Here is a 13,751-nt window from a genome sequence, read left to right as displayed (position 1 = left end):
TTTACCTATGCAATTCCTGTTCCTTCTGAAAGGAAGCACATCTTTCAGTATTTTGCCTGCCTAATTCCTACTCATCCTTCAAGATTCAACTCAAATTCCATGTCCTCTGTGAAGTGAAGGCTTCATGTTATCTCCAGTCACAAATTAGTTGAACCTCCCATAGCAGTTTGATGATTCTTATTTGATAATCTTAATCATCTATTCTGGTCAGCTGTGTACATGTACATAACTTTACACACACACACACACACACACACACACACACACACACACACACCTTAGTTTGTATTCCTTTGGGATTGAGAATAACCTTCTTTCATTTTGTATATCTAGTCCCTAACAGAATAAGGCTTGCTGTTGCATTAAGTGATGTAAACTTCCAAATAAGATCAGAAATACATATCTGTTCACAAAATCAGGTACTCAAATAAGAATTTGGTTAATCTTTCAAACACAAAGACACACAGACACACACATAAAGTAAAATAACTTGGTACTCACAGCTTTAAATATAAGAACTATTCTAAGAATTGGTTTTACTATAAATTCTAGGACACACATATCAAAGGTATTAGAATCATTGCCATTGGGGAAAAGGGAACGGGATTGAGGGATAGGGATAAAAATATATCAGTAAATAAACTGGACAAGGGAGGGGTCTGATGAACTGTTGGTGACAGTAAGCCGTAACCTGGGAAGTATGATTAACTCAACCTTCTCTACATGAGGTCTCAAATTAAAAAAAAAAAAAAAAATATATATATATATATATACACACACACACATATATATAAAACGCTGTTCAGAGATACAATGCATGAACAATTCAACCTTCTGAAACTCTTTTCTGAAACATGATTCTCCCACCTGTGAGAAACTGATGTCAAAAACTACTTCTCTCATGTAAAAAAAAATCTATTTAATTGGAACCCATTTATTTTAAGTGCAAAAAAGGACTTCCAGGAAGTGTAGTGTGTTGCTGCTTTATTTTTTTTTTTAATACTAAAACTTATAATGGCTAGACTTGGCTTTCAAATACATTGTCCTTTTTCTTCAGTTCGGTAAATTGCTTGAGAGTTCTGTAACTCAAAGAGAAGAAAAACTCTAGCCAGAGGCCAGAAAATACAGGCCAGAAAAATGGCCCCCCTATAACACCAAATAAGAAGTCTTAGTGCATTAATCTTTGCAACATCACCATGAAAGAAGCTGATAAAGGTAGAGTGATGCAACTAGAGGTATAACAGGCATGGAGTTACAGGAGGAAGTAAGAGAGAGAAGAAACAGAATGGAAGTCTCCACTTTATCATTTAGCAGATTCATATTTGTTGAGCCCTACTGTAAGCATGGAAGCAGAAGACATCAGCACAAGTGAGTGTAGCTCTGACTCCTAAAGTCCCTCTGCACCCCAGCCCTATGGAAGAACCACTGTCCAGCACAGGGCTTAGCTGCTACTCTACAAATCTGATGGCAGCCCTCACCTCCTCGCTGCCTTTAACCAGTACTGCCTGGGACTCAGCTCGGTCTGCCACCAGAACTCCTCATGCCAAAGATATTAAGATATTTGAGGCCGACCATGCCCAACCGTCTCCCTCACTCTTGCAGTCTCAGTCATGGAAAGGACTGAGAGGGCCCAGCCTCGCTCATTTCCTCTCCCCCTCATCCTCCCTGCCCTGTGCTTCTTCCCTCCTGCTGCACACTTCCCACCCACCACTAATGACCTTCCACTGTGCTCCCTGGAACCACCCTTCCTTGTAAATGAAAATCCCTACATCCCCAGCCGTTCCACAATCCCTACATCCCCCAGCCCGCCGCACCTCCTCACTCAACTGAGATCTGGCTCCCCTCTCCCTGGCAAACACACCCTCCTGAACCTACATGCTTTCCAGGTTGACATACACAGAACTGTTTCTTTCATGCCCGAGTCTCCCTGGAAAGCCTTTCCCTCCACCCCATCCTTTTTCACCTGGCTAAATCCAACTCATTCTCCAAGAAAATATCCCTGCTTTCTTCAAGAAACCTCACCTGATCTCCTGGTCCTCACCCCCCATGGCTATATTCGGTGCCACTCCTTTGTATCCTCATAACTCTTTCTCTAGCCCACATTATCTCTCTCCTTCTCTCTGCACTCAGCATATCCTTGTATAAATAATATTTATGTATTTGTCTCCCGCACAGAACTATGAGTTCCTTGAGGGTATATGCTGTGTCCTAGTCACTGACTGCTGGCACGTAACAGGTGTTCAGTAAATGTTTGTTGAATAAATGAATGAAAATCTACAGTCCTGACTTGAATAAATGAAATGAATACTGGGGATGAAGTGGACATTTTTCTTATTTATTCGATTTTTCTCTCAATCTTTTAAAGCTATATCTACTTGCTATCAGACAACACAAAGACGTGTTCAAAGAAAAGCCAACTCTCTCCCCTCCCTATCCTTGACTTTAACTTTTTTTACCCTTGACTTTTTTTTAACCACTGTTGAATGCTTGGTGTGTACTGTTCTATGACTTTCTCTATGCTCGTGGCACACCCATATGCACACTTAGAGATTCTTCTCAATTTGTAGAACTGGGATCGCACACATGTATTTTATCATAACACTTGCTCTTTTCCCTTAATAATGTATCACGGCCATCACTCCAGACCAACACATATGGACCTAACTCATTCTTTCTAATAGTTGCATAACAGTCTATCGTATGGATGAACCATGATTTAGTCACTCATTCTCCAATGGATGAGCATTCAGGTTGCTCCTAGTTTTATGGAAATTCTGAAAACAAAGATAGCAAGACCGAGCTAACATTTCTAGAGCATCCATACTTTGCGTTATTTCTCTGCCAGTGCTCTGGACTCTATCCTCACATACCTGGACCTATTTTCTCAAGACTCGAGCTCTGAAAACCTAATAAGCTCATAAGCGATCTCTTCTGCGTACAGCGCCAGTTGCTGCCACGCATCTTGTACTGAATAGGTATTTAATATTTATTGAACTGAACCAAAAGCTAACCAGATAGAAACTGCCGGGAAGGATACACAGGATGCACTGTTTGCCATGCTTAATTCCGAGGATTTGGTAGGAAGGGTGTAAAAATAGAAAATTTTCATTTTTAAGTTAATACACTTCTGTTTGAATTTTTAATGTAATACTCTATAATTTCAATATTTAATATATCCATTTATACATTAATATATTTTGATTATACGAATATATTGATAATAAATTTTAGTACATTATTTTTATAACTCAAAAACAGCTTTTTTCCAAAACTTGCTGGACGATACAGAACTCCTGAGTTAAAAGAAACAAGCTCTAATTCAATAACTCCCAAGTCTGGCTGTACATAAGAATCAACTGAAATTTGCTAAAAATTCAGATTCCCAGGCCTTTCCATGAATATTCCGATTCAGTAGATCTGAAGCAGAGCCCGGTATCAGCATGTTTAATAAATACTCCAGATGATTCTTTGATCCTGCTCTAATCTAATGATTTTTAGAATTACCTGGGGAGCTTTTCACATAGTATATGGATGTTTGGGCACTACCTTTAGAGGTTATGAGCCATTAGACCTGGAATGAGACCCAAGAATCTACATTTTAAAAAGGCTACCTAGATGATTCTTCCCAGGTTTGGAAACTCTTTTCTAAGTGTTATAATTTCCCCCAGTCTGTCAATTCAAAATCAAGACATGATAGCTCCATTTTGGTCTCTAGCAGTTAAAATACAACACCAAGTTAAAAGTCTTTGATGATAGTATTCTAAAAGACCACAAGATGAGGAATGTCTTAGCTGGCCTATCATGAAATTTAAGAATATCTTTTATTGGTAGTTTGAATAATGAATTAAATTTTAGTACTCTCTTTATATCTTAAAGAGAAGATGAATTCAAAAATATTTTTCTCTCTACAATTTTTTAATAAAATTACTTTTCTATGAGATTCAATGTTTCAGCATTTTCAATTTTTAAAAAATATTTCTACTCCTACCATAACTTACAAGTCTGGATATTAGAAACAAGCAGAGTTCATTTTTTAAATTAATGAGATTTATCTTTCCAAGTATCTAAAGACCTTCCTAATGATAAGTTAGGTATTTAAGTAGACACATTAACTTTCTGACCATAAAAGTTTATCTCTACTTTCAGGAATAGAGATGAGAGCAGATACTAAATTAGAAAAGCATAGTGAAGCTCAGTTCTGAAAACATCTTTTGTAAAAAATAAATGGCAAACAGACATCTCTCCACATGAGCTTAATTCAGTAGCTACTATACTAGGCATTCTACTAATCATTCAGAATTGTTTTTTACAAATTCATAAAGATAGAAGTACTTCATAGAAACATAAGAAAAATCTTCAGTCATTGGTAATATCTAGGAAGTTCTGGTCCTCAAAAGTGAAGGAGGAAGAAACAGAGTAGGGATATCAAATTAACAACATCAAGGATCAAGGGCCTTGTTTCCCTCACTTGGTCTTTACCAAATGTCCATGAAGAAGTTCCTAAATGTACTGGGAATTCCAAATGACTTACCAAGGCCATTTCCTTTCAATCTCAAGTATAGGGCATTTTTCTCTCTCAGCAAATCAATGATTGTGATGTTTACTATAATACTCAAAGGACAAGTAATAGAGAAGCACTAAAACAAAGTGGATGTGATCAGAAGTCAGACAGTCCTGGGTAGAAATCAGGATCTGCCACCTACCAAATGTTTGAGCTCAGGTTAAGTTACACAATCTCTCAAAACCTCAGTTCCTTCATCTGTGAAATGGAGAGGTAATAACAGCATCTACTTGAGTCAGTTATTGTGAGGACCAACTGAGGCAATACATGTAAAGTGCCTGACATGTAGTAAGTATGCAGTAACTGATATTTATCATGTTTTTTTCTCCCCTTGCAATATTAGTCAGACTTTAAACTGTCAAATGCAAGATTATCAACATGGAGTTTGAAGGGGAAACAAGAGCGCTAAGTGAAAGATCTGTGTCCAACTCCGAATCATCCTGCTTGAAACCAGGTTCAAGAAGAAATATTCAAGAACCAGGTCCCAAGCCAGGGCTCTAGCCTCTGAATCACTGGGGCATCTTCATTTCATATCCTCGGATAAACCACAGAGACCTTGTAGTAGAAGGGGCCAGAGACAAGGTGAAACTGGGGGGTTACCTAATGAACTTGATGCTTTCTAGGACATACCAAGGTTCCCAGTAGTTAGTTGGCTCCTACGGTGTGCAACGTTTTGTGTACTAAGGGGTTTGGGTGGCGTAAAGCGCATCAGAGGTGCACTCTGACCACAGAGAGTTATACAACCTATGAGAACTAGTCGCCACGTGTTCCTTGTAATACTTAGGACAGAAGTCAGGACCAAAAGCCTCCGTGTGAGAGCACAGTTTAGAGATTATACAGCTGGAGTCGCTCAGAAGATTCCGGACACACACCCAGCCCCCTGTAGTCACATGTTTCACCCTCTTTTTTCTTTCTCTAATACACACAAATTTTTAGGCATCATTAGGCAGGTAGTATCTCAGGGTCGCATATCACCTCTGTAGCCCAAGATCTACAAACATAAATTCTGTCATTCCACCCTGCCTGTACCACCCCATTTCCAGGTACGGAACCAACCAACCATATCGCCAGACCCACAAAGACCAGTTTCCTTAAAAGGGAGTTTAAACATTCTGGATAGAATTTACTTTATTCATTACACGCCCCAGAATGAACCTTGAAAAGCATCACTTAATTATCCAACACATTGTTAAATTCCTAAACTCCCCTCAAAAAGCAGGGTTCACCCTTCAGAGTTTAAAAAAAAAAATTATGCTGCAACTCCTCTTAAAGCTTCGGAGTATCAAAAGGGGTGGTACTTATTGCTTAGCAAATATACTTTCTAAACATAATCACTATTTTCCTTAAAGGCTTATGGCAAAGCAACCAAGTCACTTCGTTTTCATTGCTGGCAAGCTGCACAGTGACTTGATCGCTTTAATATTTCACTCATAGTAGCAGCCACTGAGCTATGACTAACCCACTCTCCCAGCATCACCACTGGCTCCAGATGACAAGAAATACATTCCCTTCACTCTTGGCTGAAAATCAATTCTGATTTTTTTTTTCTTCTTTCTTTCGCCCAGTTTCACCTGCAGTTAAATCGTTTCACTCCAGGAAGAAAACCGCTGGGGGTGAGGGGAGATTAATGCAAAGAGGAGTACAGGTAGGGAATTTACTTTTTTAAATGAGATGTAAGCACTGCAGCTTTAAATGTTACTGCATCAAGCCCTGGATTCCTTCCGTAACCAAGCTGCAAAATGGTAACAAGAATGGAGGAAAAAAAAAAAAAACCTCTTTCTCCCTCCCGGCCAGCCCTTCAGGCCACTGCCCAGCAGGACTGGCAGCGGCGAGCCCATCCCCCACGCCCTCCCAGCCCAGACGTGCGGCTGGCACAGGTGAGCCGGACACCGACCTCGGCCCTCTGGCTTCGCCCACATCCGGGGGATCAAGGTCAAGGGCGAGGGCTTCCTTACACACACACACACACACACACACACACACACACACTCCCCGCACACACACACACACTCCCCGCACACTCCCCCCGCCCCACCCTCGGCCGCCCAGAGCCCAGGGATCCGATGCCAAAGTTTCAGGCCGGGTTGGGGCCGGCAAGGCTCTCGCGGCCCCCGGCCCCCCGCCCTCCGGCACCTGCCCGGCCCGCCCTGGTCCGCGCCTTCCCCGCCGGGCCCGGCGCGGGGTCCGGGGACGGCGCCCACCTGGTCCCCACTCACCCCTTGCGGACATGGTTCAGGCAGCAGGAGTCGAAGCAGGGAGGGCGGCGGAGACACCCGGCAGGGCGTGGGGAGGAAAATCTCGCCGAAACGCACGAGGCGCACCCGCGCCCGCCCGCGTGGGAAGGCGGCTGGCCGCGCGGGGACGCCTCCCGCAAGACACCTGGGCGCCGCTGGGCGCAGCACGGCCGGCGGACGGGCACCGGCCGGGCGCGGCAGCGCTGACAGCCCGCGGCCCGAGCTGGGCGGGGCCCGCCTCCCCGCCTCCCCCGCCCGCCCGGCCGCCCGGCCCACCGGGTCCAGCGGCGGCGGGGACGCGCCTCCAGCTCGGCTGCGGCGCCAGCGCGAGCTTTTGTCCCCGAGCGAGCGTGGTGCGGCGTGCGGTGAGGGCTGCGTCTCCCCTCCCCCGACCCGAGTCCTTGTTGAAAATAATAGTAGTAATAAGACTAGTGCTGCCGCTATGAGTGGCCTTCCAGCCTCCCGCTTTGGTCTCAGAGAAAGAAAGGAGGAAAGAGCTGTTCTCTTCCCTCCCCTAAGTGATGCCCTGGACAGGAGGGGAAGACCACGGTCGCCGGAGGGGCCTGGGCTTCAGTGGGAGGAAGACCTTGGGCGCCCGCCCGCTGGTCAAAACAAAAGTAGCGACCAGTGAGCCCCTTCGAAGTCGGCCGGGTGGGATGGGCGGACTTTTCTTCCTGGGACCCTTGAGGTCATGCAGAGCAGGGCTGACCCAGCTCAGGGTCTTGAGTCAACTGACACTCAAGGAAGGTCTGTAAACACATCTGCTTTATTGTATCAACTCTGGAGTATCAGGGCTGGGCTGGGCTGGAGAGTAGGGCAAACATTCTAAGCAAATCCACCTTTTCTATTTATCAGAGTAAAAACGAAAAAAATACAAGAACAATCTCCTACTGCCTGGAGGTTTTATCAACTAGAGCTTGAGGCTAGTAAGCAACCTTATAACACCACCAGATCCAGAAGTTCTAAACTGAAGAGGTGAGATTCTAAGCTTTGAGGAGAACGGGCACAGCAGCTTATTAAACCTCTAAGACGGATGAAAGAATTCCAAGTTTCAGGAATTCACACTCACTCCCTTCTCCGTGTCTATTCCTATATCCACGCTCACAACAGATATTCTAGTTATTTTCTATGTAGGCACTTCCCAAATCTATCCTGATATAATGAGAATTGTATAATAGGTCTGATAATTCAGAAATCTTCAAAGAATAGGTGAACAAACTATCTCTAGAAAAAAATAATCGGTGGATAACTGAGCATCATTGAAAAAAAAAAGCCCAATCAAATAACCATGTGGGGAGAGAAATACTAGGAAAAAGGTAAGTAATGAGAGTAGAAATTCTCATATTCAACTACCAACTACAAAAATTAACTCATTATTTATCCATCTTGACAACATCCCTTTTGCTATCTTCTAGGAGGCAAACTTGACAATAAATCACAATCCGGTTGCTTCCATTTCAAAACAACTCTTTTTTCCCACTGTTAACCCTTCTCACCCAAAGGATGATTACATGAAAGCCACTGCTCTCCCTACATCCAGCCTCCACCCGCTCCAGTTTATTTTGCCTCTTGCCTTGAGAATAGCTTTCTTAAAACACAGTTTATGACATCTTCATACTCCAAAACTTCCAGTGAATCCCCACAAATCTTCAGATAAAGCCTCAACATTTCAAAGTGTCCTCATCCATGCAGTTAATCCATTCAACAGAATTTTATTGAATATATACTATATGCCAATCTCTATGGTAGGTACCAGAGTTACAATGGTGAACAACATAGACATTGTCCGTGTCTATATGGAGCTAAAGGACTATGAAGATTTTGAGGCTTTCCACAACCTATGCTCTCTTACCTCTCCAGCATCATCTCTAGCTACTCCTCTAAGCAAACGCTCTGTTGTAGACAGAATAGTTTCCCTCTGGTGCGCCTCCCAAATGCCCTCCTCCTCACCCAAATTAATTTATACACTGTCTCCTCATGTAAAGTCCTCCAGCGACCTCAACCCACATTGATCTCCTCATTCCTTCAACTTGTACTTTCAGAACCACCTATTTTTACTTAATACACTGCTTTGTGTTGCCATTCAATGGTTTTGTTGTACGTGTTTCCTGTCTCTCCAGCTGATTGTAAGTTCCTTGAAATGAGAGACTTGGATTGTCTTCTTGAATTGAATTTGTTCTGGAAGTATATCACAGGGCATATATTATATCAGACCCCAGACTAGTAAGATAGGGAGGTCCCAAAATTATGTGACTTTCACTTTTATTCTTGTAATTAATACCCAGCCCTTTTCTCTAACTGTCACAATAGTTCTGATCCTTATAACTTCACACCAAAATTATAGGTACAGCGCAAAAGCCTAATAATGAACAGAGCTTACTCCTGTCCTTAACATGCTTATAATAGACTACACAGATGCTTATAAAATACACTCCTATATATAACTGTAAGTCTGAAATAAGACATCTTACACAAAACTGTTAGGCACACACTGGTACTCAGTACCTGATTGACTGGCAGGTTGGAAAATGGTAAGTTTATTATCAAAGATTATCTTTGGCTAAAGAAAGGTTTCCCTATGAATTTAACTTTGGTCTTCTTCGGGTTAAGTATCAGTTCAGATTTTAAAATATATATGATTTGCTTATATTTTGCAGTTATGATTGAAATGCCTGTTACAGTCAAACACATCATTCCAGAATCTGTTCCTATAATCTTACAAATCTGAAACTAATTCTTCCAACCACACAGCAACGAAGTTCCTGTTAGTAGCTTGAACATCCTAACAAATTTCTCATCTAAGATAACTGAGAATACTTTTGAAATCATCGTGAAAGCAAACTGTAAGATGCAAGGAATTTTAAGAGAAATGTTAAATGCCACTTTTTAAAGTCAGGTAATAAAGTATAGGCTATTGGTTGAAACTATAAATAGCAGTTTTATATAGACCAATGGGAAGAAACATTCCAGTCTGTGTTTGAAAAAAGATGTTACTATTTGACTCTTGCCAAAAATACTCTTTCAACTTCTAATGGAAGTTAGCATACATTATTAGTGTTTTCTATTCTTTGCTGACTTTTAAAGTGATTGAATATGGATTCATATTCACACAGCTTTTCAACTGCTGATTCACCACCACTTCAATTTGGCTTTCTGTATAACTTCAAGTTTTTTTTTTTTTAAAAAAAGGGCAATCTGACTACTCAATAATTTTTCAGCAAATATGTTTGTAATACCTACCATGTAAGGCAATGAAGAAGTAAGGCAATGAAGAAGACATGGCAAACCAGTTAGATCAGTTCCTTGTCCTCATGATATTTATGCTCAAGTAGGAGAAAGTCAGACAATGTACAAGGTGGAGAAGCTAAACTTGAGACTTGTCATGAAGCCAGGTCACTAAAGGGGGCTGAAATGATTCCAGGTCAGTAGTATCCCTGGCTCCCAAGAGAAGCAAACAAAAATTCTATTCTGATAAAATTTGACAGATGATCCACCAAAAATGAGGTCACAATCAATGATTACTAAATACACAAGAAATACACATGCCACTCTGAATGAGAGTTATCAGAAATAACAAATAGCAGATATAGATAGTAAGTACTTCAGATCTTGTAATTCCCAGATAACAAATATAAAATGAGATGAAATATATAAATAATACAATAAAGTAATAAAAGGTACACATCACAGAAAAATGAACCAACAAGAAACTACCAAAAATCACCAAGTAAATTTTAAAAAATCAAAATTTTAAATATCAACTGTTAAAAAAATTTTTTTTAATTCAATGAATAGGTGAAACAGAAGATTATTTGGAACCAAATAATTAGTGACATGGAAGGTAGATGTTTAAAAAATTGCTAAGAATACAGCTGTGAAATATTAGGAAATGGAAATATTAAAAAAGAGGTTAAGATATATAGAGGGCAGAATGATATGGTCTAATGTATAAATAATAGGAGTCCTAAGAGAGAATAGAAAACATGGAGGAGAGACAGCATTTAAAGAAATAACAACTGAGAACTTTACAAAAAAACATAAATCCACAGATAAAAGAAATACAACTTATATCAAACAGGATGAATAAACAGAAATCCAGACCTAGACACATTGTATTGAAACCAAACAACACTAAAAACAAAGGGAAAAGAGTCTACAAAGAAACAACAGACTAACAAGAGACTTCTTAAATGGAATGGTGAAAGCCAGAAGACAATGGAATTGTGATTAGACTATAGCCAATTAAATTATGTAAACAGCAAAAATCTTTCAACAATGAGAGCAAAATAAAGATATTTTAAAATAAACAAATATTGTTTTCCACTAAAGGCATTTCTACATTATTTATATATAAATATATATAATATATTAATATATTTATATAGCAAAAAATGACCTCTGTTAAAAGGTGTGAGATGGAAGAAACAATGAGAGAAAAAAATTTTGTTTACATGTAGATAAATCTGACTAAACATTGATACATTTGAAATGATAGACTAGGATAAAAATTATTTCTTTGAAAAGATTAATAAAATGGATCACCTTTAATGAAATTGATTAAGGAAAAAAAGAGAAGGCAAAAGTGAATATTAGGAATAGAAAGAGGCACTTATTTACATATGGAGCAGATGTTTAAAAAATGTTACAGACTAAAATTCACTTCTGGACATGATGAAGTAACATGAATTAGGTTTGCTTTCCCACATCAAATAGGTGAAAAACTGAATAAAATACATGAAACAACTATTTTTAGGGCGTGGACAACAGACAACTCAGGACAGTGATCCTTTAAAAAAGGCAAACAAATAAGACGAGTCCTGTGAATGCTCTAGCTTCTGACTAAAGTAGATTTGCAGACCACAGGTGGAAGGAGGAGAAACTCAAACAGAGCTCAGTGGTCTCATTGCTTTTAGGAAACCAAATCACAGTCCTGGGAGACTGAAGTGGCTGGAAGCTGTGGGACAGAATACCTAGAAGAACAAACTATGTAGAAAAAGAGCTCCAAGAATCTACACAAGAATCCCCTTGAAACTTTACTGTGTACTAGGCTGTACACATGTAAGATGAAGCTACAAAGGGTAGGCAAAATGAACAAATTGTTAAAAGAGGAAAAATTTGTAGGGCTCACACAAGGCTGGGAGATATTTGAGTTCTGGCCAGGCACAGCAGAGATTCATTGGTGATAATCTAAGGCACTCAGTGGAAACTTCATCAGAGTCACACCTTAGTAGGGAGGCTAAAATACTGCTGAAGTAAAGGTACACTCCATCTACCCCAGCAAAACTTAAAACAGGCCTTAAAGAGATCAAACTGATCTGTAAATAACTTAATTGCCTGTAGAATAGAGAACAACAATCTTAAAGGAAGACAACAAATTCAGCACTCAACAAAGTAATGGTTACAATGGTCAGCATCCAGTCAAAAATTACTAAACATGCTACAAAGCAGGAGAATGTAGCCCATAACTCAGAGAAAAACCAATCATTAAAACAGACTTAGAATGACAGAGATGATGGAACTATCAATTAACTACATTCAAGTATTTAAAGGAAGACATGAAGATAGTGAGGAAGAAAATGAAAGTTTAAAGAACAAATAAACCAAATTGAAGTTTTAGAGCGGAAAATACAACATCTTAAGCAAAAATTTCACCAAGTGGAATAAATATCAAATAAGACTCTTCAGAAGAAAAGATCAGTGAACATGAAGTAATCAATGAAAGCTATTCAAAGTGATACACAGAGAAAAAAACATTGAAAAAATCATAAACAGGTTCAGTGACCAGTGGAACAATAATAGTCTAACATATGAATATTTGAATCTTAGAAAGGAGAGGAGCAGAAAATATTCCAAATTTGAGGAAAAGAATAATTTCACATTTCAAAGAACTCAGTGGTTCTCGAGCAGGGTAAACATATACCCATATACAAAACAAAATACACCCAGGCGTATTATAAGCAAATTGCTGAAAACCAGTGATAAAGAGAAAATCATAAAAGCTCCTGGAGTAAAAATATAAACTAAATGCAAAGCAACAAAGATAAGGAGAGTAGACTTCTTGACAGAAACTAAGCACTCCAGAAGACACTGGAAATACTCTTTAAGGAGCCAAAAGGAAAAAAACTGTCAAACTAGAATTCTATATCAGCCAAAGTATTCTTCAATAACATCAAAAACTTTTTTAAACAAATGAAAGATGAGAAAATGCATCACCAGCAGACCTGTACTACAAGAATGTTAAAGAACTTTCTTTGGGAGGAGAGAAAGTGATACCGGATAGAATCAACAGAACTAGACTCAGATATGACCCAGGTTTGGGAACTACAAGCAAGGACTTGAAAATAACTATGTATCTGGATCTGGTGGCAAAGAAGGACAACACATACAGAAAGGTGGGGAATTTCAGCAAAAAGATGGAAATGATTAGAAAAGTCAAATGGAAAGGCTAGATATGAGATGAGAATTCCTTCAATGAGCTCATCAGTAGACTGCATACATCTGAAGGAAGAAGCAGCAAATTTGAAGATAAGTAAAACAAAGCATGGTGTAGTCACTTATTGAAATAATACACATTTGCAATAATGGATGCACCACAGCTATATCCAACATGATTGAATTATAGAAGTATAATATATTTAACACTAGCCAAACTGGAAAATATATCATTTAGGGATACATACTTGTCTGGTAAGTTATTTTTTAAAGCAAGAGAATCCTTAAACCACACTACAACTCAAAGACATAGCAGTCTCTGCTATGGCCACAGCTGACGAGACTGGAGTGAGGACCTGACCCAGGCTGGGACAATCCAGTTCTCTCTCTAGAGAATTTGGATTGGGACAGAGGACCTTTATTAGTCACTATTGGGCCTTTGACCTGAAGTGAGTTGCTGTGCACTTAACTGTATCCCCCCAAATTAATGCTAAATTCCTACCCCACAATGTGATGGTATTTGG

The 13,751-nt window shown here is 39.8% G+C and overlaps 1 protein-coding gene across 1 annotated transcript in view; it reads right to left on the bottom strand.

The window, feature by feature from the left end:
* ABLIM1 (actin binding LIM protein 1) overlaps window positions 1–6,986 on the bottom strand; it is a 324,990-nt gene extending 318,004 nt beyond the window's left edge. Inside the window, exon 1 of the mRNA XM_057531560.1 lies at window positions 6,778–6,986. Within this exon, the coding sequence (XP_057387543.1) occupies window positions 6,778–6,790 (13 nt within the window). The 5' untranslated portion in view covers window positions 6,791–6,986. The remainder of the gene's footprint in view (window positions 1–6,777) is intronic.
* Between the last annotated feature and the right edge of the window lie 6,765 nt (window positions 6,987–13,751).

This window comes from Balaenoptera acutorostrata, chromosome 16, assembly GCF_949987535.1.
Source record: "Balaenoptera acutorostrata chromosome 16, mBalAcu1.1, whole genome shotgun sequence".
NCBI lineage: Eukaryota > Metazoa > Chordata > Mammalia > Artiodactyla > Balaenopteridae > Balaenoptera > Balaenoptera acutorostrata.
Note: the sequence above shows the minus strand (reverse complement) of the source record. Positions and strands in the feature narration are given on the sequence as shown.